The sequence below is a fragment of the Anarhichas minor genome, unplaced genomic scaffold (assembly GCF_050575085.1).
Source record: "Anarhichas minor isolate MPS153535 unplaced genomic scaffold, ASM5057508v1 ptg000028l, whole genome shotgun sequence".
Classification (NCBI taxonomy): Eukaryota; Metazoa; Chordata; class Actinopteri; order Perciformes; family Anarhichadidae; genus Anarhichas; species Anarhichas minor.
Window position 1 is genome coordinate 1,850,824 of NW_027466474.1, and position 20,723 is coordinate 1,871,546.

The following is a 20,723-nucleotide window of genomic DNA, read 5'->3' on the forward strand; positions in this document are numbered from 1 at the left end:
TAGTTAACAGCACTCTGTGTTTTAATGTCAACAGCTTCTCTGATATGCCACATTCAGTTTTTATTCACCGCATATCAGGAACAAACTCAAAGTGAGGTCTGTGCCGCCGACTGTTCTTTTTGTTGTGTGATATATTTGTATTGACATTCATTCATTCAATGCAGACATATTAGTTACTGATAGATTAACTGTCCGATGGTGTGAAATTCCTCTATTCCACCTCATCTCAGCTCTTTCAAATGAAGGCTCCTAATATATGTTTCATGTCATCTTAGCTTATTTATTTAAAAAAAATCCCTTTTGTTTCTCTTGTAGAGCATGTTGTCATGCCTTTTATTGATAGTGTACAGCACTTTTAATGTATTTATTGAAAGGTGCTAAAAGGAAATTAACTGTCTTTGCCTTGAAGAAATCAGACATACAATCTGGGAGTGTGATGACATTCAGTTGAAGTCTTTGGTCTGATTAAAAAAGTTGAAAACAAAGTCTTGCTCCAGAGAGCCACGTTTTCGTACCCAGAAATAGTGTCAGAGTGAGACCTCTTTTTCTCTCTCACTACACCTTTTATTAATCTATATTGATATATTAAATCTAACCTACATCTTTTAAAACTAATCATGGACTGTAGTTAGACATCCCAGCTATATTAAATCTATTAGATGAGATTTGGAAAACGTCCAGAAACAATTGTGAACCAAATGAGGCTCAGTTTTGTGACCATCTGTACTTTAATTAAACAACTTCACAAAAGGCAACACAACATTCAAGGATATTTTAAATAAGAAAAATATTTTATTTTGAAAAACATACAAATCAGTATATGTATCACTGCACCCACGTGGGCAATGGAGAATATATTTGGATTACAATCCTCAATGGCGAGTATTTGCTTATTTTCTAAAAGGTTAACATTTGTATTATTCTAAAAGAAAACTGCTTTCAGAGGAACAACTCAGCTAAAAACTACCGCTTCTGGTACGCACTGGTGAATCCATGCCGGTATAAAATGGCCGATGAAACGAGGATTGCATGCATTGACATGCGTGCATTCACAGGCAATACTCCCTCCTGGTGGTGGCTTTATGAACCATCTTCACTAGGTTAGAAAAAGGCTAAAGATTATCCAAGTAATGAGGATACAAATGCATCAAACTCTTTGCTGTTTTGATAACACATCTGCTGAAATGTAACCCAACACGATTTGAATCAAGACTGCGAGATCGGATAGAGTTTCAAAACATTAAAAACTTTAATAAAAGCAGAATCAAACATAAGGGTGAACTGAACACATGGATTTCAAAAACAGTTTAATCTAAACAAAAAGCCTGTAATGGGACGGGTGGAAAAATGTAAATTTACAGATAACAAAAAACAGTCTCGTGACATTTCTCCCCCCCCCCCCCAAAAAAAACACGTTGTCACGATTTGTGTTCTAGGATCCCAGAGTCCCATGCTTCCCACCAACATCACTTAAAACCCTGAGTTCATGATGCAAAAATAACAGACAACATCTGGCTGGTTTGCAAGACAAAAACAAACTCAATTTGAGAAGCAGTGACTGAAATTTGATTACTGTTTTACAAATGGTTTCAAAGAAAGTACCCCCCCCCCCCTTCCATCCCAACATAACAAAAGTACAATTCAACAATTCCCAATTCTTAGTAGTAAAGTCCATAATGTGTGGAATAAGAGGACAGATGGGATCCAGGACAGTCTCATTCATTCCGTGTGGGTGATGGGCACTGCAACAAAGACCCCTCACCCGGGCATGTGTGTTATATGCATGTGTGTGTGTGTGTAAATTCAAGTTCGCTGTAAATCAGAATTTACCCCCATGATCACCGCAATGGCCCTAATAGCCACCGCTGAATCCTCCTCCTCCTCCTCCTCCTCCACCACCACCTCCCCGGCCACCGTAGCCTCCTCCACCACCGCCGCCTCTGTTGTACGGAGCCCCGCTCCTGTATGAATAGTTGCCCGTCTTCACTGCACCATAACTGGAGTACTGCTGTCCGTAGCCATCCCCAAAGTCACCATTACTGTAGCCACCCCCCATCGGGTTTTCGTATCCTCCCTCCTCGTAGCCTCCGTATCCACCGTATCCTCCAGAGCCGGCGCTACCGCCGTTGTAACCCCCGCCATAGCCGTAGCCGCCTCCATAGCTGCCGCCGCCTCCGTAGCCGCCACCTCTCCCGCCGCCATAGCTCTGCATCCCCCGGCCTCGACCTCTCCCGCGGCCACCGGTAGACATCTCCTGCTTGGTGAGAGCCTTCTTCACCTCCACCTTGTTCCCGCTGATGGTGTGGTACTTAGTAAGCACCGCCTTGGTGGCGGAGTCGTTATCCTCGAAGAAGACAAAGCCGAAGCCTCGCTTCCTGCCGGTCTGCTTGTCGGAGATGATCTCGGCCTTCTCCACCACGCCGAACTGGGAGAAGTACTCGGTGAGGTGGTCCGCCTCGATGTGGTCCTTCACGCCGCCGACGAAAATCTTCTTAACGTTGGCGAGGATATCCGGATTATTGGCGTCTTCTCGCGCTATGGCCCTTTTCAGCTCCACGTCGTGGCCTTCGACGACATGTGGGTTAGCCGCCATTGCTGCGTCGGCCTCCTGCGGAGTCGAGTAGGTGATAAAGCCGAAACAGCGGGACCGGCCGAGCTGCTGGTTCATGACCACCACGCAGTCGTTGAGCGTGCCAAACTGCTCGAAATACTTGCGTACGCCATCTTCCGTGGTCTCCACGTTCAGTCCGCCGACGAACAGCTTACAAAGTTTGGTAGACATGATTGAATCTCGTCAGTTGGATGGTATGCCGATGCCCGTCCGTCTTCTTCTTCAATGAGCAACGTCAGGGGCGGGCCGTTTGACAAATATTGCCGTTTCGTAAGACGTACCCGTCGCTGATTGGTCATCTTGAAAAAATCACCGCTCTCATTGGCTCGCATGAGAATCGTGCTGCTGCCGCCTTCAAGGGGTGTCGGAAATCTAAGGTTTAATTATCTGAGGAGAAAGGGAAGCGTGATTTTAAACCTTTGCGGTCGTTTGTTATGCTCCAGTACAATACAAAGCACACTAATAAAAGCAATATCCAGATTAATTACCTTATTCTTATATCATTCGTACTGTACAACCACAAAACATAGTATCACCACAAAACACAGCATTGATGATGCATACTTAACTAAAACAGCCATCCTGCTTCCATCATGGTTAAATCCCCTATGTTCTTTAAATACACCGTCATTTTACTACATAACGAAAAATATAATAATTTTTGAATTGAGAGTAACCATTAAAAATGCAAGTTGAAGGGTATTCAAACATAGTTTATAATATATACAGGCTGGTGTGTCATCTACACAGTGGCATAATCTAACATTTTATTATATATATATATTGTTTTCATTTCAGCTGGTTTCATTTACATGCCGACAAAGGCTGAAAAAGGACATTTTCCAGTGCAAATGTTAACATAATGTCCTCGAGCTATTTATGTATTGCTTCAGAAAAGAGAAAAGAGGTCACACAGAGCTTTTACCCTTACCAATACTATATGATACTTCACAAAATCAAAATTCTTCATACTACTGTATGTGTTAAACATGTCCAACTCAGTGGCTGTCTTCAAATCTTGTCTTTGTTAATAAATATATTGTTGTGATCATATCAGCTCTGAGATTACTCTGACACATCAATTCAATCCAAATTGTATAGTCAAATATCACAAATCAGACTCGAACAGCATACAACACGCTCTGTCCTTAGACCTTTGATTGGGATTAGTCCAAACTCCCTTAAAAAACACTTGTAAGGAACAAATGGAAGTTAAGTAAAGAGTACCAGAGGGCTTCAACGTTAACCTAACGTCCTCTTAATAATTCATTAGTTTAGTCACACTGGTCTTAACATGAATAGAAAATGAAGCATCAACACGCTGAGTGAACAGCATTTAAATATATATAAATAGTACTGACCCACTTCAGCCTCAAAGGGCTTAGTGTATGGTTTAGGTAAGCTGAAGTCGGTCTTTTTACAGGAAGTAAAATTTGTCTCAGACTCCTCCCCCCCATGCTGCTGGAAAAAACTATGCAGGGCTTCTCCAATGAAGATTAATGCATGTTGCAACACGCCCTTGTTGAGACAGTACTAGCTGCCACTAGTCGTTTCTGCAGCTTTTTTTTTTTTTATTACAGACTTGTTTCCAGGGAAAGCTGCAGTATCGCTTTGGGGAAAACTTATTAAACTCTTAACCAGATCAAGTTTGTTCTTTTCATTTGTTGTAAATTCAATGCTGCAAGGGCTCCTTATCATTGTGTCTGACTCCCAAGTCAAATTATACAAACTTAAAAAGGTACTCTGGAGTTTCAGACTTATCAAACACGGTTTATTTTATGTGGGGGTCAGTTTCGTTTGAGATACCGTCTCCTGCTAATGGTTTCAGACTACTCCACTGACCACCTACAGGTGAGCCAACAAAAGGCAAGTTGGTAAACATTGATATAAACAATGCAGGATTTTAAACTGGCTTTGAAAAGCACATTAACAGATTTGTTAGACCTCAATCATACACACAGTGCCGATTGGTGACTTAACACTACAGGGAAACTGCACATGGCTCATTTTAAACTAAATAATTGTGCATATATGTACATATATATATATGGGGGGAAAAGCCATGTAATTGAGGCTGTAAATGGGAGACACATGAAGGCGACACCCATCATAAAATAATTTTATAAATCCCTTACTTGTCTTACCACAGGCCAGCCAAAACTGTCACTTATAACCAAACACTTTAAGGATTGAATTGGACATATATAGCACTCCAAAGTCCTGAAACACTCCGATCAGAAGAACTTTTAGGAGTCTGGTTGAATGAAACAAGTACATCCGCCAACTTGAGATCTTTGGCGTCACCACCTCCACAAACCTCATCCGTATAATCGGTGTGACCATCAGCTCACAACCTCATCCTGATGGGCATCATCAGGGGAGACATTCAACCAAACTATCCTCAATGTAAAGAAGTAACATAACAAGTCTCTTGGTGTATAAAAATATATAATTTATTGTAGATTCATAAAAAGCACGGCCAACATAACAGAGGTTTCCTTTTCCTATGGGATGATCAGAAATCGTCAAGCACCATTATCCTAAAAAGAGGTAAGAGAACAAAAGTACAATTTACACTCCGGTCGCCAACGTCAAGAATCACGTACATCGTATTTCTGTTACATAAAATATCAACTCGTCTCTCTTGAATCGTCGCAGTACATCAGACAGGACTTGTTAAAGGAATCAGCTCAGCACTTTCTTCCAATTTTACAAAACTGAGGGATTACTTCTGTAATTGACTTTGTTTTGTGTTAAGATTGTGCTTTTATTAAATATCCTTCCAGCCAAGATGTAAAACACTTTAAAATGTCTGACTGGTTCTGTTCTTACAGTCTTGGCACCGCTGCTAAATAGAGGAAGCAAGATTTTTCTGTCAGATGTATCGTTTGTTCATCAAGAGTCTAATGTTGAGCTCTCATCTGGTTACTTCAGCTCAATAAATAAAACATTAAAATGTTTCTTTATCTGTGTGGCCATGGTTTAGCGCATAAGTAGTGATCTGTGCTGCTCAATTAGCAGCACACTTTAACAAAAGTATTGCTAAACGATTTTGCCAGCAGACAAACCTCACAGTAAACCAGATCAATGGTCCGCCATCGCCATCGATTTTTTTTAAGTGGAGGAAAAAAAAATGCACCTCTTCCTAAAAGGTGATTAATCGGACAATAAAACTATTTTTAATTTTAAAAAGTGAGGCTAACGTCTTGTATTTCACAGGACCTGTTCAATGCAAATGCGTATTAAAAGGATATAAATGGTCATGTTGCCTCAACTTCTGACCAACTTACAGGTTTTCTGCAACGCCTCATGTAATGTAGTCGGTTCATTTACAGGCACTGTGCATCAAGCTGCAGAGGAATGAACAGCAGTACTTGGCACCTTACTGCAAACATCCATTAAGCCAACAGAACTTATGAAAATGTTAAGTTGGATTCTAGAAATAGTTTGACAATTGGTTTTATTGGCAGAGCTAACGCAGTCCAACCTGAGGTGTACGTGCAGTATCTTGCACATCAGGGCTTTTACTTCCCGATTGAGTTACTGAACAGAAACACATGGGGCCGTGTGAACATGTGACTTTAGATCACTGTTCTAGTCTTTTAACGAGTCCTCACACAGGCACGTGTTAAGCCTCCGGGCTCTGGTTATATTGGATTTGTAGGGCCACATGCAGAATGGTAGTAAATGCCCTTCACATTTCATTAACCCGTACTACAGAAGAGGAAAGAATACCTCTAAATATCTGTGACGTTGCCAAATTAAACATGTATTTATGTATTTTCAGCCATTTATATTTACCTCCACTACTTAGGCATTCCCAATATTGAAAAATACAACCATTTTATTTATAATACATTTTGAAACCCACAGTGCCCAGAAGTGCAAATTGTCCTTAAAATAAATCCAATAATAAAAGATCAAATAATGAAAACAGAAGACTTTTAATCATATAAAGTTATTAATGTTTAATACAGAATACTTTAACCCGCAACCACGCATTAATAAAATCCTTCATATCACTCGAAGTCTCGTCACAGGTCCGTCATACTAGTCAGTGCTGGTCATCTATTGCACTGGGGGCACTGTGTGATCAAAAGTCACAAGCTTTTCAGAATAAAACCCATCAAGTCACAAGCTTTTCAGAATAAAAACCATCAAATAAAAACCTTTTCAGAATAAAAGCGCGAGACTCTTTGAAACGCATTTAAAAAAAACACACTGGGACAATCCTTTGTGAAAACTTGGGACTTCACCTGAGGGGGAGAAGGCACAGCCGCTCTCCGGTACCCCCGGCGGCGTGGAGACACACCCCATCGTTTTTTTTTCGGGGGGGTGATGTCCTCGTGCCCAGGTTACCGTAGCAACCTGGAGAAGATGGGGGAGAGAAGCAAGAGTGAGAAACTGGACAGAGAAACGTTTTTATTGGAAGAGACACCAATTTACTCGTTCCATTGTTTCATTTACTGGTGGAACATGTTGGGTCCCCTTCCACCCACTTAAAAGTTCACTTAAAAGTCCAAATCAAGTAGCCCCTCCCCCCAGTTTGTTTTTTATATTTTAAGATTAGCTATTTAAAGACGCATTGAGCTATGATTATAGTGTCACTTACGTTTTTTTTTTTTTAGATTAAATAATGGCACACCTGTGCACCAAGATATTCCATACATTGTTGACCAACACAGAGTGAAGACAGGTTGATTTACATACCTAGTTTGCTGGATGTGGATATCCTAAAGAGATATTTCAGACTCCTATCACAATCGACCCCAGGTAATCAACAGGGTCCTGATGTAGCCTACAAACAAACTGCTACGGCTATTATGGCTGGGAAAGCATACTGGAATACGAGTAAGAACACCTAATAGGAAGTAGGAATAATCAAAGATAAATATGTCCACATATAAATATGTATTCAAAGGAACAATATGTAAAGAAATATTAGCAAACCACATTAAGTTTAAAAACAAATTCAAACCCTACAAAGCCTACATGCAATGGCTGTGGGTAGACTACAATGATTATCACCCACCTGAGAGTAAGGGGGTAAACTGTGGGATGCCATGTAACTTATAAACCTGTGGATGAACTTGAGGAAGCCTGGGTTAAATAAGTAAAGTAAACTAAGCTAAGTGGTATAACGTTTTATTTAAAATGAACATACATAAGCATACCAAAAAGTGTTTTGTTAACAGTAGGTTGTGTTCTCCAGACATGAAAGTATACAATATACATTAGATATTGCTACAGGTAAATGAGAAAAGAACAATATACCGAAACTATTCACTATGAGTGAGGAAGAGGAGAGGAAACAAGGAAACTGGATCCTGCAGTATCACGTTCCCGCCTTTGTGACCCCAAGTAAGATACAAGTTGTTTATCAGTATAACAAAGCTATGAAATCCATTACCACAAAAAACATGCTTTCTCATCCTCATACATTGAAAATCACACTAAGTTTACTCAAGAACACAAAAAAAAACGAACCTTTAATTGCTTAAAATGCAAATATTAGGAAAATCAGCAACAATCCTACATCGAAATTTGCAAAAAGAAACAACGTGTGAACGCAAATAAAAAATATCCATAACTCTAAACGACAGCTAACACGCGTCTGCGTGGGTATAACGTTACATAATAAAAAAAAGGGATCACTGTTTTTATTCTTCATTTTTTTTTAAATGTGTCCTAGTTGAACGGCAAACTTCTGCTCGTTATTATCAGGTTTTTCTGGGAAGTGACCTTCCTACCTGTTTGGGTTTTTGAGGTCTGGTGATTAGGGGGTTGTCTCTGTGTCCGTAATCTCTGCCCTTAGATTAGATTTTTGGCGTCCAAATCCTGGCTGGAGGGGCAATTTTGTGTTGATTTGACGTTGTTAGTAGCCGCCGCCACCACCATAGCCACCGCCGCCGCCACGTGGGTAACCGCCGCCGCCACCTCCGCCGCCGCCTCCTCTGTTGTAGGGAGCAGCGCTCCTCTGGCCGCCGAAGGGAGGCCCTTTCATGGGACCGTAACCAGAAGAATGCTGGCCGTAGCCGCTGCCAAACTCGTTGTAGCCGTTTCCACCTCCGTAGCCACTGCTCTGGTCTGCGTAACCACCGCCATATGGCGCTCCGTAGCCACCGTAGCCGCCACCGCCGCCTCCACCACCGTTGTAGCCTCCGCCATTTCCGTAGTTGTAGCCTCCGCCGTATTCCCTGCCGTAGCCATTTTGATTTCCCCTCATGCCCCTACCGCCCCTACTGCCTCTCGGCGACATGCCGGTTCTGCCGGCCGCCTGCATCTCCTGCTTGGTCAGGGCTTTCTTCACTTCGACCTTGTGTCCGTTGACCGTGTGGAACTTCACAACGACGGCTTTGTCTGCCGCGTCGTGGTCGGTGAAGTAAACAAAGCCGAAGCCTCGCTTCTTTCCGGTCTCCTTCTCCGAGATGACTTCGGCCTTCTCGATTTCGCCATACTGTGAGAAGTACTCACTCAGATGCTCCTCTTCGATGTCGTCCTTCAGGCCGCCGACGAAGATCTTCTTCACCTTGGCGAGGGCCTCGGGCTTGTTGGCGTCTTCTCGCGCCACGGCCCGCTTCACCTCGACCGCGTTGCCGTCGACGGTGTGAGGCCTAGCCGCCATTGCTGCGTCAGCCTCCTCCGGCGAGGAGTAGGTCACGAAGCCGAAACAGCGGGACCGCTGCAGCTGCTTGTTCACGACGACGACGCAGTCGGTGAGGGAGCCGTACTGCTCGAAGTGCTTCCGCAGGCCATCGTCGTCGGTGTCGACGTTTAGACCGCCGACAAAAAGTTTGCAAAGCTGGTCAGTCATTGTTGAAATAACTAGGATTTAGTCAGAAGATGTGTTAAGCTCAAAATGGTGGAGGCGGATGAACGCAGCCGTATTTATACCGGACGCTTGTGACGTCAGACACGCGCTTGATAATATGTAACACCTCTTCCGGTCCGCTACTCGTTCTATTGTGGGACAAAAGACGACAGATGCTTCCATTAAAACGTATAAAAACACTGAATTTAAGTTACTAAAAAAATTAACAATACTACGGCATGCTAAAGAAAAAATAACGTTGTAGTATTATGACGGTTTATGTCAAAATGCATCGATCAAATGCTGTCGTGCTAATATTTATAAATGCTAATAAAAAGACAAACAAAAAGCTACATTTTGGAACTGTAATACGCGAAGCTCCCAAATCATAAGGCCCAGTTAATAAAATGATCTTCTTGGGCAACTGAATATGTTCATATTGAGTTCATGGGTTTAAAACAAAACTACATTAACCAAAAATGAAATGTGGTACCCCGTGTGAGTGAAATTAGGCTATATCACAAAAATATACTTCATAATTTATCAGCAATAGCAGCCTAGTTAGTGCAAGAGCTCCATAACTGCACTTTAGTGAACTGGGTTAAAATATTTTAATTTAAGTGGAAGTTTATAGCAGTGAGAGAAAGGGAAAAATTTAAAAAAAGTTTCTGCTAATTCAACATGAAACCTCTTACTTGTGTTTGAAATTAAAAATCTAGAGGTAAAACACTCCACTTCTGTAATAATTAAGTAGTCAATCAATACGCAATTAATTGTCCATTTTTGTTCATCAACCAATAGTTACATTTGGGGATTTGTTTATCCGTTTATGTTACTGTAATTTTAATATTCTGGGGTTTTGGGCTGTTGGGTTTTAAGATGTTACATTGGGCTCTATAAACTAGTTTTGGGCATTTGTCTTACTCATTTCTTGGATTTGATAATGAATCCTTGAATTTATAGAATGCTCTATAACATAAATTATATTAAGTTTCTTGCAGCCCCCCAAAAAACAAAATTTCCATGCAAGAGCACACAAAACAAGCTTACTGGAGGCCGATTTATCATCAAAATCAAGGTTTAGTTTTTATTTACAGATTGTGGATTCTAGAAAGAGCAGTGAAAGCCCACAAAATCAAGTGTGCTTCCAAATCTTGTCACATTTGTCTAGTTGTTTTGTGCTCATGGAGATCAACACTACAATAAACCTGTAAGCATGTTTATTTTACTGCTAGACCAACAACCGCCTACACAGAACACTGACCCCCTCCGACCACGGAGCTGCAGTTTCAGGTGAAAGACACAGGTCACATTTCCATGTCAACAGAGTTGCGGTGAGTCGTTAATCTCGTCACACCTACCTGGGTTTATGGCAACGCTAATGTTGGAGCCCACGGAACAAAGTAGATGCGGCAAATAATGAAACACTGAAATCAAAAGTTCACTGAAATCTTTATGAGGCATATTGCTCATGAAACAATCCCTTTATCTATTCTACCGACACAAATACACAGGACAGTCTGTGTCTTTACAGATACACTTCCAAATCATTTATGGACACAAATGAGGCAACTTTTGGTTTGTCAATAAACAACACATGGAAGAAATGAATGACCACAGATTGATCATGTCTAACATAAAACTGCATTTTTTTTTTTGTTGGACTGCTTAGTGTGGCTGTTTAGGGTTACATTTTTTACAATTTGAGGGTCATTTGTTGTCACTGAAGTCCAGATTTGTTCTAATCACACTCCTCGTCCATCTATCTTCTCCAGTAGGGTTTCAAAGTCATAGAGGATGAGTCATGAAAAGGCAGGATTGTCCTACCAGCAGTCTAGTCAAGGTTTTGATCCGGCCTCTTAATGCCTTATATTCAAATAAAGGCAGGTACTGTGTGTGCATTGAACTAGTAGTGTTAGCAGTATGTGTACCTCTCCGTAGAGCACAAGGCTGAACAAATATCAGCACCGTCTTTCCCTTTATTGTCTTCATTGTTGGAAAATGTGTTAAGGAATTAAAACTATTTGAGCAATGTTTGATTAAATAAAAAGCAGCCAGGGCCTCATCTTTAAACAGAATAAATATCCTAAATTCACCGATATGTACTCTCATTTAGTTGAAGAAAAAAAAAAAGAGAAATTGGAGAACTGCAAACCTCAAACACAAAAAAGGAAGACAATTTGTTCAATAATAAAAAATAAAAAACACATTTGAGATGGTTGTCTTGTTTGAATATTGCGTAATTTTCATTATGGAAGTAAATACAGCACAATTAATATTACCAGCGTCCTCAAAGATGAGTCAACTTGAGGATACTGTCGGCTATATCAGGTTTACAACACCCAAGAAAAGACTTGTTCAGTTCACAGAGCATCTTGGTAAAAGGATAATCTTCATTGTTGTTACTTGTCCCCAAAACTCCTGAACTTAAACATGAGGATGATCAATTCCCATCTAATATTTACATTTGAAAAGGAGCCAACAGCGGCCCGAATCAGGCTCCGTTTTCACGACCAAGGGGGATGAAATGCAAAAAAAGGTAGGCCGTAAACAGGAGCCTTTTAACATATACCCCCCCCCCCCCCCACCAACCCACTGAAAACATGGCCAGAAGACAAAGGATGTCAACAGCATGCATCACAGAATGAAATGCTACCACATGACCAGGAGGCCAGCCATGTTTGCCTTGAAAAAGGCCCAAATCTCATGTGTTAATCTGGTGAATGGAGTGAGTTTAACACAGTCCTGCACATGTTTTTTTCTTTAGTAACAAAGGAACACCACTAGTGAAAAGTCAAAGTAACCTCAACAGGTTTTTATTTGTTGTAATAAAATCAAATAACTACCGAGCAGTTTTTCCCACCCCATCAAGTCCTTTACTGTAGTCTCTAAACTTCAACTCGTGGACCTTTTAGAAACTGTTGATAGTCGCTGTGCTTGAATAGATCAGATCAACTTCGTGTTCTTTAGCCACATCTAAAACCAGAGTCTCAAAGGAGAGGATCCCAGTTTGTGTGTAGTAAAACGGGAGGGGGGAAGGGAACTGGTGAACTTGCGCCAGATCGTGTTTTGGGAGAGGGGGGGTTGTGGGGAAATGCCGGGTGTGTCTGTGAGGGGGGGGGGGGGGGGGGGGGGCACTGGATCACAGCTCCACGGTGTGGCTCTCCGAGTAGGCCTGGTCACATGGGATGGATGACGGGGCCGTATTTGATGGTGGTAATACTCAGACGGGTCATCTGAGTGATCACATGATGTAGACCTTCTCAGCCTGAGAGAAGTTGAAGACTTCTTTGGTTCTGGGACACACCACTTTGTCATCTTGGCGGATGGACAGAAGGGACTGGAAGAGATAACGAGCACAAACAACAAACGTTTAGAGGACTTTTTCTTTCTTCTGTACTGCGTTTTAAAGTATATAATACTAGTACTCTTGGATTACTCACATTATAGCCGTAGACGTATCCATTAGGCAGCATCATGGGAGGGTTGTTTTCATTCATGACCTCCCCAGAGATCTTACAGACTAGTCTGGAGTTGGCGCAGTGGGCCATGGGTAGCGGTTGGGCCAACTTGTTGAGGGATTTACTGCACACTGGGCAGTCTGGGTTCTTTGAGGTACCGTCCTCCTTGTAGCACTGACTGGAAGAGGCATGGAGGTTCAGGAAAATATGTGAATTTCTCAATGTGTGATGTTATTGTGGGTCTCACAGCGGACAGCGTCAGTGGAAAGAATAATCCACTCACAAAGGTTTTTCGTTTCTAGCTTTGAGGTCGTATTTTTACCTTCATTAGACAGTAGGAGCAAAGAGAAGAAGAGTAAAAGTGATGTGTGATCAAGACCTCATTTGATAGACTTAAATCTTCTGACAATTTTCACAATTTAGTTTTTCAGATGCAACTTATCGTGGGAAACAAACTATGGTAGGATACGGCGTCTTGATGGCAGACAGACCCGCCTGGAGGGTGATAGTGAACACAGAGTTGTTTCCCAGCTGGTGCAGTCTGTAGTTATCATATCGGAACTGCTGGATCAGCATCTTCCAGCGGGCTGGATCCAAAAGATCCTGATGGAACAGAAAGAACAAGAGACGGAAGACAGAGAGAGTTTTACACCGACAGCCAGTTCAAGACTTCAGACCCAGAACTCAGTGTCACACAACTCAACACCAACATGCTATTTTGTTTCCTATACACACATTGTTAACTACATTGCGTCCACTGGGAGTAATCAGTGTTCAGTGTGTCTCTTACCGGTGCTCCGGAAACAACATCAGGGTAGTTTCTGATTTTAGACTTTAGATATAATGTCCCACAACATCACGATAAAGACAATGGAGACCAGAATGTTTTGCTTATAAGCATAGTATACTTGACAACCTGAATAACTCCAGATTTGGATTGTTTGTTTTGAACAAACTGTGATTAACGGCTCTCTGCTTCCCAAAGTGTTCTCACAACAAAGACATCAGTTATAATGTAAATGCTGTTATCTAGATTAAGTTACAGCTACATGCATTTGTTCAGCTGTGAACAACGGTGGCACCATTTTCATTAAACCCGATTAAATTCATAAGTGACTTTACGTTTACATCCTCTCTGCTTGCAGAAAAAGGCTAAACGCTTTTTGAGCCTTGTTGTTGTGGTGCCTCATATACAAGTCTGCTTCTTTGAGGATTTTAAAAATAACAACACTGCTATTGAAAGCTAAAACTAGCTCAAGGGGGAGTTGAGATTATTCTTTAGAAGGCAACAGAGGCCCTCTAGTGGCGGCTCTGGTCTCCATACAGTTCCACACTGTATTATTATTAATATGAATAAAGTTGATGCCAGTGAACAAGCATCTGTTATGTTTCTGATTCATCAGTTGTTGCTGTGAATTAGCTCAAACGAGTATACCCTAATATAGAGAATACAACATGTGTGTGTGTGTGTGATCAAATGCAATCTTATATACATATGTATAGCAGGAAAGACTGAAGGTGTCACCTTGTATGGAGAGATGTGCGTGTCTGATGGGAAGGCCAGCATGCCCATCACCTGCCGAACCTCATCCAACTGTCCACCCTCCGCTTGGCTGAAGTGCTTCCTTGCATGTCTGAGACACACAGAGACACACCAGAGGAAGATCAGTGGGGGGGATGTGATGTTCGTTTAAAAAAGGAAGGTAAGAGAGTTAAATGTGTGTGTTACCTGACTGCATCCATGCGTTTGTTTTGTCTGATGAGCTCGATGAACTCCTGGATTCTCAGGCTGAACTCAAGACAACTCTGCCAAAGAAACAGACGACGCCAGTGAGTTCAAACCACTGAAGTGCTGCCAAATCCTCATAGTTCTCACTTTGCCCGTAATGAACCGTTAGAGCAGAGCAGGGAGAAAGCTGAGCTCTTTCATAAAACTCCTGCAGTGCTGGTAGAGTCTCAAGATTCCCTTTCAATCTTTTATCACCCAAAAGGGTTTTTGTAACAGCTGGTAGAAGTTATAAGTAACAGCTGGAACAAAAACATATCTTCATTTGGCAGTGAACTGGAGCGAAACTAGACCAACAATTCTCAAATTATATTTCCCCGAACATCTCAGCATCTCAAACTTGGACTCACCAAACAAAGTAACAGTTTCTGAGCACAAACAGTGCAGATTATTGTTACGGGCTTTCAGTATTAGTCTTTGATTCCTGAGGTAAATATCTGACTACCTTCATCTTGCGCAGGCGGGACTTATTGTCGTGGCACCAGGCTAGGCAAGTGGCCGTCTCCTGCCTCTCTAGAGACTCCTCCACCTCCTTAGCTGTGAGAAACATCTCAATGTTGACCAGGTCCTAAACATACAGGAGAGTGGATGTATGGAGAGGGAAGAAGGGCATCGGAAGAACAAAAGAATGTGGTGGTTCATGGTAGCACAGGTTCAGAAACAAGTGGTAAACAACAGATCAATTAACGCATCAAAAAGCACAAATGTTCAGGTATCAGGATGACACAAAACACACAATAAATGTGTTAAACTGACTGAACTCAAAGAACTCGGGAGTCTTCTGAATGACCGTGAGACAAAACGGATCATTGACACACAGACAATCACCTCTATACCGCTCTGTCTGGCCAGTTTAACAGCTGTGTTGTAATAGCCGCAGCGCAGCAGATGCTCCACCATCATTCGGTCCATGCGCTTCTTCTTCCACAGGTTGACTGAGGCCGGCTGGTCGCTGCTGTGCTCCTTCAAGTGCTCGATGCGACGCTTACACAGCTTGGCGCTCTCGTCCTCCGCTTGGATGGACTCTGCAGCCTGCAGGACAGACGCACACACACACACACACACACGCACACACATAACAATGATCAAGATATCTACAAAAAGCTGAACATGCATCAGGACAAAAACTTTTAAATTGACGGGCAATAAGTATCCATTCTTGGCACTGCTGCATTATCTGAAAGAAGGATTTCTTTTCAGATTTAATTAACCAAACAGAGTTTTATTACATTTTATGTAACAAAGCTCATCTTTGAACAGGAAGAAACACTGAAAATCACAAGAAAACTCTGAGCCTTTCTCAAGTGACATAGAAGCAAGTAAACAGTGATTACATTGTACAGTACGTGATTGCATTCCTATGTGCACTGTTCCATGAACACCACCATTTTAGATTAGGCTTCAAAATAAAATTGCTTTGCTTTGTCTTCTCTCATTAAATCTCCTTGAACTAAACTCTCCCTTTCAAATTTCACTCTTGACTTTTGGACTACTTTTCTCTGCACCAGAGGGACCAGATTTGGCCCAACATGTTTGGAGGAAAGTGACAACCGGGCCCCTAGTGTAGTATCTAGTATCTATCAACACAAGGTGTATACTATGCCACAAAGTACCTGCTGAACAACATGTTGGCACAAAGGAGAAAAACAGAACTGCAGAAGTGTGTTTGGATCACTTGCCGTGTGTCGTTTTAGAAAAGGCTCGACAGAAGTACCAGCCGGGCAACATTCCACCGCTGAAAACACAATCCACATAAAGAAGACCAAAGCCACAGTAATGTGCTTTTGTCACCAGGGGCGCGTAATGTGGCGTTGAACAGTTTGCTTTCGCTGAGGGGAGACTGTGTTTGTAGACCAGATACCGCTGGTGGAGTAAGTACCGGGGTCAATGACACTAGTACGATTCAAAAACCCGGTCTTAAAGCGTAGTACCAACAGAGTAAACAGACATGATTGTTGTGATAAACCTTCCACATACATAGCTGCACTTGCTACGTTTAACCAACGTCAGATTTTCTCTGTAATCACTATTTTGTTCAAGCGCTTTTACTGGACAACTAATTTTTAATCTGTAGATAAAAACACTTCCTGGAAGTGGATAGAGAGGAGACTGCAGTATGAAAGTGTGTGTTTGTGTGCATCTGTATCTCTGACCTTCCTCTTCAGGGCGCTGAGTTTCTCCACCACACCATCCAGCAGTGACACCACAGAGTCCACCACCGGGAAGCTGCTCAGCGTCTTCTCCAGCTCGGCGACGACCATCGTCACGTGACTCGTCTCCCGGTCGATGTTCTTCTGAGCCGCCCTGAAACGTTTGTTCAGAGTCTCGTACGGCACCTGCAACGACAAACACAAGGGGCTAGTTACCTCTGTGCATCAGGCATTTTAGACTTAGCGGTGGCAAAGAGCAAGCCTGTCACTCAGTGCACACGATTACATCTAGCGGATTATGGTTTATATTTTGCAAAAGGAAGATGGTTCTTTGAATAGCTGCGCTAAAAAGTCTAATGTTTGGCTGTAATAAATGTAGAAAAAAAGTCAGATAGAATTAGATTGTGACATCTACGAAAAGAAAACACAGTGAGGGTAGAAAATGACCTGTATCCAACAAAATAAGACTTATCTATGATCAAATCAAACAGCGCTTTGCTCTGTTATCACAATACAAGCTGATACCTGTGAACCCGATTAATTGGACTGTTGTGGTTCCTTCACTGAGATATTGTGTAAAAAGCACAAAAGGAGCGCTTTGATCCATTACAAGGATTTTGTTTCTTTCAAGTTAGAGCCAAGTTCATTTCACAGGTCACTAACGGAGAGGAAAACTATGCAAGCGTGCCCTATGATTCAGATATTTCCGTGAACCAAAGAACAGTTTAGTATGCACTAGTAAATATTCATTAGTGTCCAGATGAAAGAAACACGGGTCTTATTCTGCTCAGGTATGTGTCAGGAATCGGTATGAGAGGGAAGAGATGAACAAAGCACTGGCTTTACGTCAGTCTATAGAAATGTCCCCCCCCCCCCCCCCGAGGGCTCCATCCAGACCAGGGTCTACAGTCGATGCTGATGATTACAGCAAGATGTAGAGAAAGACTAATCAATTCATAAATCATGCAAACAATTCCCAGTGTATGCAAACAAACAAGGTTCAGCAGCAACGTCTTGGAACTAGACCACAGAGATGATTGTGTTACAATCTCTACTGAAGTAACTGTGTATTTGACAGTTATAGTATTATGTACGGTATAAGTACGTTATCAAATTGCTGGATCTGGTATCGGCAGCAATGGGCTGATCTGATATTGGATACCGATATTTTCCTAAATAACAATTCAGTACACATATTATGTATAATAACTATGTATACCCTATGTATAAGGAAAGAAATGCAGCAAATTCATGCACATAACGTTATTTCCCAGGTATTACATTCACTGGATAACCCTAAACAGGCATTCAAACCTGGATATTTTATCTTCAAAGACGTTTCTCATGAATTTCCAGAATATGTACTACATCACAACATATACAGCTTTACATTATTTTGGCCTTTTCCCCAAGTTAGTTAGATAGTTTCAACAGGAGATGTTAAAAGAAAACATTAGTTTACAAATATTACCTTTTTGGAAATGATTGGCTACTAGATCTTAGATATTGTATAAAGATTACTCTTTTCCATACAGCCATGGTGTACTTGACAGATGTCATGTAAATCAGCCATGAGCACATTTCAGACAGCTTTTACATTACAGTGTTAGCGAGGCCGACACTGTGCGAGTGGTTGCCCGTCATGATTGGCTGGGAGGCGGCTCCAGAGACAGCTACAAGCCCACTACAGGCAGAGCACAATACTCATTAACGACAATCAGAATAACTAAAATCATTAAATTAGGTGATTTGGACGTACCTCTAACACAGACACATTTTTTTGTAGCATTATCTCATCATCTCACTGTGATGGGTTTGTACTTTAACAAACCACTGGTCACAAAGCCTTTCCACTGATGCACGTAACAGTTATATATATATATATATATATCATTTCCTTTAAGAATGCTTGAGGTATGCCCTGCTTTGGCCCGACTGAAAAATACCAAATATATAAAAAATAAATAAGCACATAATATCCAACATATGTGTTTGGTAATGCAGATTACTCAGTGTCTGTGTCAGGCACCGTTGTGATTTTATTATCCATAACTGTAATCAACACTGAAGACTCCCATTTGATACCAATTACAACCATCACTCCTGTCTTAAAATGGTGCCCATCATCCTTACTGCAGCATCCAAGCCAAAGACACACACACATCCCCCCCAAAACCACAGCCATGCTTTGGACTCAACACTGCCAACGACACGTTTACATGCATCATGGCAACGCCATGCAATTAGTTGCCACAAAAGCTGTCAATACATTGCTACTCACAAACGTGCTTTTTTTTAAAAAATACGACGACAGAGGAGCAGCCCGGACTTGTTTCAGCTCGTGGTGTCGCAGTAACGTTGTGTGGATGTGGAATGGAGGAGGAACAGTAGTGTGTGTGTGTGTGTGTGTGTGCGGCAGCAAGGCTGTGATTTCTCTCGCTGGCCATTTTGAAGTGCAGAGAGAGGCAGCAAGCAGAGATCTGATGACATTGCGCTCTCTCCACCTCCAACCGATCCATCCTCCAGCCCAGCTAGAATTTGCATGCTCGACGTTACGTTTATCTGGTAGGCTTTATCCTCTTTTTGGTGGCCTAATGCTGGTTTTCCACCACATAGCAAAACTAGCTTAGCAGGCCACTCAACGCCAAAGCAAGCAGTTTATTTGACGTCGTGCTTTGGTTATTGATTGGGTGAGAAACCACGTGGTAACACGTTCTGTGTCAGTGGTGATGGCTATTGTTTTAACGGACCATTCTGTAATAAACAGGCTTATCGTTAAGCTAACAGCTCTGAGGGCCTATGGCTGACTTGACGTCGATAATAAGTACCAATGAGGGCAGCATATAGCCGGCTAACTAGCCACCAGCTATTTTGTATTCATCAAACTGCTTTATCTTTAATATGGCTCATCAAACACAGGTGGTTAGTGGGCGCTGCTACCTGGCTAAGCTAGCCCAGCTAACATTAGCCTCCCTGTCAAGTCCGCTGGTCTCGCTATCAAATTAACTAATAATCCCCATTTTTCCAAATACCATTGAATGCATCGTGTGTTGTGGACACACTAGAATCGTTAGGGGATTAATATATGAGCGTTTCGGTTTTCTTTTACCTTCAGGGTGGGATATTCTTGGACTTTGAGAGCCATCGACAGTTGAGATGCTGTCTCTTGCACCGCCATCTTGGTTTTTCTGGTTTTCTAGTGGTTGTTTGTGTTTTTTTTTCTCTGTGAGCTCAGAATGGCATCAGTGCTCACTACCGCCACCTGGTGGCACGGTGTCGATACTGACTCTCATGAAGATTTGTGCTCTTCTTATCTCAAGTAGCAAATCCCTGTTTAAAAACGAGATTAAGCATTTTATTTATTCAATGCAAGAGTTGCAGACAATTATGGATTTTTTACTTTTTTAATATTCTTTGCTGTTTTATTACTTATTTAGTTATTTAGAGTACTTATTTTGATCTTGTTTTTTATTATGTCTCTTGCACGATCCACTATGCTGCTGTAATCCTGTAAATGTCCCCGCTGTGGGACTAATAAAGGATTATCTTATCTTAAAACAATACCACCAGGCGATGCGTTTATTAGCTGTAGTGGCTCTCTCTTTCACATCACGTGCTCTTCATGGGGACATTTCACAAGCAGTTCGTCCAGTTGTCAATTCCTAGGAATTGAATTTCCATTTTTCTGCTGACCACTTCATGTACCTCTTGTCCACACTGGCTCATGAGTTGAGAGACAACTAGCAATCTTACCCGCACACTCATTTCAATTCATAATTTTAATTCCTGTTTTCTGTTATTAGTTTTTTGTCTACCTCCATATGTGTAAAGTGTCATAGTCCCCAGAAAAGGCTCAATAATTATCATTATGCTTAAATAATGCAGTCCAGACTGTTAAATGTTT

The 20,723-nt window shown here is 41.8% G+C and overlaps 3 protein-coding genes across 4 annotated transcripts; all 3 read right to left on the minus strand.

The window, feature by feature from the left end:
* Nucleotides 1-1,225: 1,225 nt before the first annotated feature.
* Nucleotides 1,226-7,598, minus strand: LOC142962621 (heterogeneous nuclear ribonucleoprotein A0-like). The gene is made up of 2 exons (XM_076103208.1): nucleotides 6,868-7,598; nucleotides 1,226-2,998 (listed from the first exon to the last, which is right to left on the minus strand). Exon 2 carries the CDS (start codon nucleotides 2,780-2,782, stop codon nucleotides 1,853-1,855), a length of 930 nt encoding a protein of 309 aa, XP_075959323.1. The 5' UTR covers nucleotides 2,783-2,998; nucleotides 6,868-7,598; the 3' UTR covers nucleotides 1,226-1,852.
* Nucleotides 7,599-7,740: 142 nt separating this feature from the next.
* Nucleotides 7,741-9,485, minus strand: LOC142962620 (heterogeneous nuclear ribonucleoprotein A0-like). The gene has a single exon (XM_076103207.1). The coding sequence runs from the start codon at nucleotides 9,423-9,425 to the stop codon at nucleotides 8,487-8,489; it is 939 nt and encodes a 312-aa protein (XP_075959322.1). The 5' UTR covers nucleotides 9,426-9,485; the 3' UTR covers nucleotides 7,741-8,486.
* Nucleotides 9,486-10,862: 1,377 nt separating this feature from the next.
* maea (macrophage erythroblast attacher, E3 ubiquitin ligase) lies at nucleotides 10,863-20,058 on the minus strand. 2 transcript variants are annotated; one of them, XR_012957339.1, is made up of 9 exons: nucleotides 19,929-20,058; nucleotides 16,823-17,005; nucleotides 15,498-15,701; nucleotides 15,115-15,237; nucleotides 14,613-14,689; nucleotides 14,409-14,517; nucleotides 13,353-13,486; nucleotides 12,866-13,057; nucleotides 10,863-12,762 (listed from the first exon to the last, which is right to left on the minus strand). XR_012957339.1 is itself a non-coding variant. In XM_076103206.1 (9 exons), exons 1-9 carry the CDS (start codon nucleotides 19,995-19,997, stop codon nucleotides 12,667-12,669), a joined length of 1,191 nt encoding a protein of 396 aa, XP_075959321.1. In that variant the 5' UTR covers nucleotides 19,998-20,058; the 3' UTR covers nucleotides 10,863-12,666. The 2 variants fall into 2 exon arrangements, 1 of the variants encoding a protein (XP_075959321.1); XM_076103206.1 differs by having other exon boundaries at nucleotides 12,866-13,061.
* Between the last annotated feature and the right edge of the window lie 665 nt (nucleotides 20,059-20,723).

Bases quoted from the DNA above. Each gene is read 5' to 3' on its own strand.
- LOC142962620 (XM_076103207.1), bottom strand. From the start codon at position 9,425: ATGACTGACCAGCTTTGCAAACTTTTTGTCGGCGGTCTAAACGTCGAC.
- maea (XM_076103206.1), bottom strand. From the start codon at position 19,997: ATGGCGGTGCAAGAGACAGCATCTCAACTGTCGATGGCTCTCAAAGTC. The intron at 15,238-15,497 runs GTGATTGTCTGT...CTGTATGTTTAG, and splicing joins CCAGACAGAGCGGTATAGAG to GACCTGGTCAACATTGAGAT. The intron at 14,690-15,114 runs GTAGTCAGATAT...TTTCTTTGGCAG, and splicing joins CCCGCCTGCGCAAGATGAAG to AGTTGTCTTGAGTTCAGCCT.
- LOC142962621 (XM_076103208.1), bottom strand. From the start codon at position 2,782: ATGTCTACCAAACTTTGTAAGCTGTTCGTCGGCGGACTGAACGTGGAG.